General features: G+C 32.7%; 1 protein-coding gene across 1 annotated transcript in view; it reads left to right on the top strand.

Moving 5' to 3' along the window:
- The window catches only part of LOC137622208 (cytochrome P450 3A6-like), a 19,655-nt gene extending 16,515 nt beyond the window's left edge, over positions 1–3,140 (top strand). The window contains exons 11-13 of the mRNA XM_068352680.1: positions 1,069–1,157; positions 2,172–2,368; positions 2,730–3,140. Coding sequence (XP_068208781.1) covers positions 1,069–1,157; positions 2,172–2,368; positions 2,730–2,932 — 489 coding nt within the window. The 3' untranslated portion in view covers positions 2,933–3,140. The remainder of the gene's footprint in view (positions 1–1,068; positions 1,158–2,171; positions 2,369–2,729) is intronic.
- Positions 3,141–5,000: the final 1,860 nt, after the last annotated feature.

A 5,000-nucleotide genomic window follows, 5' to 3' on the forward strand; every position in this document is an offset into this window, starting at 1 on the left:
GAATATCTTAAATTTATTTCAAGTTCTGATTTTGTAACATTCATGATTTGACGAATCAAGCAAGCTAAATGCTTATTCTTTGCTAATAGATTAAGAATAAAGCCAGTACAGTATACAGTAGGTTCCTATCAGAAGGTTAATACTCGTGGTATTTCTTAAATTCTAAAATTATTTTCCGTAAAGACCCAACAGGTATAATAAATCTATCATATTCACACATTCACACATTCACACTTCTTAGTCAAATGAATGTTCCCTTCGTCTGCCCTGCACATTTGACTTTCCCTCTATGTGAAACATTCGTCACATGTGGCCCACAGGAATTCTATTCTAGAGTATGGGGTTAATATTCTGAAGTTTCCATTTATCTCGAGGGCACTTGGGAGACATTACGGGCAAGTGGAGGTGATGCAGAAACCATTAGAATGATTTATTAAGGGATATCACTGGTTGAGGTCTTTGCTTTTACCATCATGATCTTTTCTTCCTTAATTTCTAAATTTTTTTCAAAATAATCTGGAAAACCTCATACAGTATACTGATTTTTATACTTATCTCTCAAGTTTTTGCGCATACTTTCAGCTTTGAAGGAACTTTTTATCATACGCTTCAATTCAATTTGTTTTATGATAATTCATATCTAATACAGCGTACTCAGACCACTCAAAATTGGCAGAAATATGAGTTGAAGTAGCAATTCCATACCCTGAGAAATTTATGTACTGGCCATCCTGACTACTTACATAGACCAGTGATGAAAATGACCCCAGCAATTCTAAATTTTTATTTTGTTACTAATGTACTGCCGTGAATACACGGATATAAAATTATTCTGGTACAATATAAGGCGAATATGTAATTTCAAATTGAATGTCCTTCACTTGCCGGGGATTATTTTTTTTTATCAGATCATTTGTAACCTTTAATTAATGTAAATAATAAGCAACTAGGTTATCTAAAAAAAACACTTCGGAAAGAAAACTAAAGTCAATCAATATCAGGTAAATCATTATTTTATCTCAACTTTATTTCGATAGTTATTGCATCTCCTATTCAATCTCCTTACAGGATGACCTGACGTATGACATGGTAGGTCACCTACAATACCTCGAAATGGTCATAAATGAATCTCTACGGTGTTACCCACCAGCTGGAAAGTAAGTGAAATTACGAAATACTTCTATTTATACAACAATAAATTAGTGAAAATATATGATTTATACGTTAAGGAAATGAATAATTTCACCTATCCCTCTTAATTAAATGGGTTTATTTACCTAGTTATTTTATTTACTTGCCTATAAGACTTATAACCCCTGTAAGGTATATTTTGAATAAACTGTTAGCTTACAGAACAAGAATGAGGTGTAAAACAAAGGGTGAGATATGAAGTGTGTATCAGAGAGAAATAACGATCGACTTATTTAACAAACATAATCGCTTGTAAGCCCAAGTTTGAGTAGCATGTAAAAATTGCCAACTGATCCGAAAGTAATTGTTTGTTTTCAATTCGACTTATGGAAAGCTTAGAATCCCAACAGCTATTTGGCGTGCTCAAGTATTGAACTCAAAACCAACATTTGCTTGTTTCGCTGTATTAACCTTAAAATTATTTACGAAACAAAAACTGACTTTCTGAACTAATAATCTTCTGCTAAGAATCCTTTCTCAAAAAAAAAAAAAAAAAAAAAAAAAAAAAAAAAAAAAAAAAAAACTGGTCCAGTTCATAATTAAAGCAAAATTTATTTGACGAATGACAAACAGGATCATAATTTTTCTTCAATGAGTACCTATAAGCAATCGTATGCATGTGTATATGACAATAAAGATCATAAACTTGCTATGTGATAATAAAAATCATGACGTATCAAACTAGATATTCAACTATGTAAACTGCTAGCATGTCACGGTACAATATAAAATCCGACCATTTTCTTTTCATTCTTGAATTGCGTGCTATCTTTCCATAAATGATTTTTTTTTTTTTTTTTTTTTTTTTTTTTTTTTTTTTTTTTTTTTTTTTTTTTACTCTGATCAGCTAACTTCAAGAATATTGGCCATTCAAGGCCAAATGATTTAGAAAGATTAACACAAGCACATAATTTTCCCAAATACACGACTAAGGTTTAAAGATGAGATGATAACATTAAATATTCTTGTATTTTCTTTAGTGTCGTAACACGGGAAGTAGACAAGGATTTCGAGTACCGAGGACTGAAATTTCCAGCAAAATCCTATGTTTTGTTGCCAATCGCTTACATGCACTACAATCAAGAACTCTGGGATGATCCTACTACTTTTGACCCTGAGAGATTCCACCCGGACAGGAAGAAAGATATCCATCCTGCTGCTTTCATGCCTTTTGGGTGTAAGTAAACTGATTTGATAACGAATATTCATCAGATAAAAATTGTCGACCTCACAGGAGTACTGATAAGAATATTAAAAACTATTCCTACAAAGCTGTTAATAACTTAGTACCATAGTAATATCAAAGGTACTATATGACAAGGATATAAACTGTGTATAACTTCTTTCTATAAAATCTTATATCAATGGCATTTTTATAAATAGAAATTCAACAGAGTTCCCTTTCTTGATTTCATTAAAAGAAATCATTCTAAGATAAGAGGTTTCCTTAATAACAAGCAAGCATAAGAGAGAGATAATAGCTTGACCATCTCTCAATAAGACCTAGTAATTTTTTTTCTCTTCTACTTAAAAAACAGTGGGTCCTCGACAATGCATGGGAACAAGATTTGCTATGATGGAAGTAAAGTTAGCCGTGTCCCGCCTCGTCATGAGGTTCCAGCTGGAAGTTTGTCCCCTGACGGAAATGGATCTCAAAACCAGAGCGTCTATACTCATCCTATCACCTGCTTCCGGAAAACTGTTCTTGAGGTGTCGTAAAAGACAAGATTTTAATCCGTGAAATTCATAAATTTATAAACTATTCTGGAGAAGAAGATTACTCGCCCCATGAAAGCGAGGGAAGTTGCTCAAACCTGCATGTTTCTTAAAAAAGTAGCCACACAGGGAAAGTTTCTTTTTGTCCGAGACAGAAATGCGATTTCAAAGCCGTTTTACATATTCTATGCATTTAGAAATAGTAAGTGATGTACAACAGTAAACATGGGAATTTTTCAATAACTAGAAAATAAAAATACTTACAAATTTGCGTTTATTTATTTGGTTCGAGGTTTAATCACAATTATAAAAATCTAATATGTAAAATAAATAGATAATGTACAAGTATCTTTAAAATAATATGATGTTATTTACAGTATAACTGCACAGCATATTATTAGTAAGAGTGAACTGGTGAGTTTGAAAGGACAATGAAAGTGTTGTATCAATTTGATATTTCAAGGTTTAACCTTTATACCTATTGTGTCACAGAATGAGAAGAGAGTAAATGCTTCTGATTTTTAATAATTTCCACATAATACAACGAGCATCATATATATAGGAGGAATCACACTAGTCATTTCTGGCTCTAAGTTTTCGCGAACATTCAGCCGATGATAGCGAGCAAAAGACTTATTGTAGCAGCGTCACACAACGATCTCGCAGTTCGAAAAGCAAATAGGAAAAAGTTAAACGAAACCGATCAGCTGTTATCATCATGGCGCCCAGAAATTTTATAACTGTTGCAGTAATATGTATTATCGGTGTATAACGTGAATTGAAGAATTCTCCAACTACCACAGGATGAACAAAGCAGATTTTTATTATCTCTTGAGGCTTGTTGGACCCAAGATTGCCAAGCAAGAGCATGTGTGTTTACATCTGACGTCATGATCGCGGTTTATGCGAGCTGCTTACCGTCCAGTCGAGAAGCCAATATCTCGCGCTTCTATTTTGAGCAGCAATGGCTCGCTGCTGGCGACAAAAGCCCATTGTGATTCCAGATTATCTTACCATAAATAAACATTTTCGTAAGAAAGTTTTACTCAATAGACTACTTTCATAATTTTGCATCAGGCTGAAACTCAAGAGGAATGTAGGGTAATCACTAAAGTAAATATTAAAGATAAAAACAAAGAAAAAATCGAACTACAACCGAATAACCATTCGAATGCTAATTATTTGTACTCTTCTGAAAATTACTTTCTCTCTCTCTCTCTCATATATATATATATATATATATATATATATATATATGTATATACATATATATATGTATATATATATATGTATATATATATATATATATATATATATATATATATATATATATATAGAATTATATATATATATATATATATATATATGAGAGAGAGAGAGAGAGAGAGAGAGAGAGAGAGAGAGAGAGAGAGAGAGAGAGAGAATCATGGTGAGGGGTAGATGGAGATTGTTTGGCCATGCTTTTCGCACTCCCCAGGAGAGATTAGTTCACCATACTTTCAACTGGGCTCCACAAGGCACTAGAAGAGTTGGAAGACCCAGGACTACATGGCTGAGGATTATGAAGCGTGGTTATGAATGGCAAAGTATTGATTTAAAAGCTCAAGATAAGAGACGACTGGCGAAATCTAACCGAGGCCGTTTGCGTTATTAGGCGTAGATGATGATGGTGATATCGAGAGAGAGAGAAAAAAATATAAGATTGCAGAGTATTTCCATACAATGCTATACAATAGTGATATAAAAACTTTATTAACAAAAATAATGACACCTCACTTAGTACCAAATGTAACAGTAACAGAAGTAAAGAAATCATTTAATGGCATGAAAAGAGGCAAAGCAGAAGATGGTCTAACAATCAATTTAATAATAGACGGAGGAGAATTCTAAGTAATAACATTCGCTGAACCTTACACAAAATGTCTGCAAGGATGCTCTATACATACAGCTTGCAAAAATGTATCATATAAATTCACTAAAGGAGATACAAAAGTCATGAAAAATTATCACCCAATAAATTTTCTCTCAGTAATATATAAAATATTTACAAAATCATATTAAGCTGAATAGAAAGACAGCTAGTCTTTAATCAA

Source organism: Palaemon carinicauda, chromosome 2 (assembly GCF_036898095.1).
Source record: "Palaemon carinicauda isolate YSFRI2023 chromosome 2, ASM3689809v2, whole genome shotgun sequence".
NCBI lineage: Eukaryota > Metazoa > Arthropoda > Malacostraca > Decapoda > Palaemonidae > Palaemon > Palaemon carinicauda.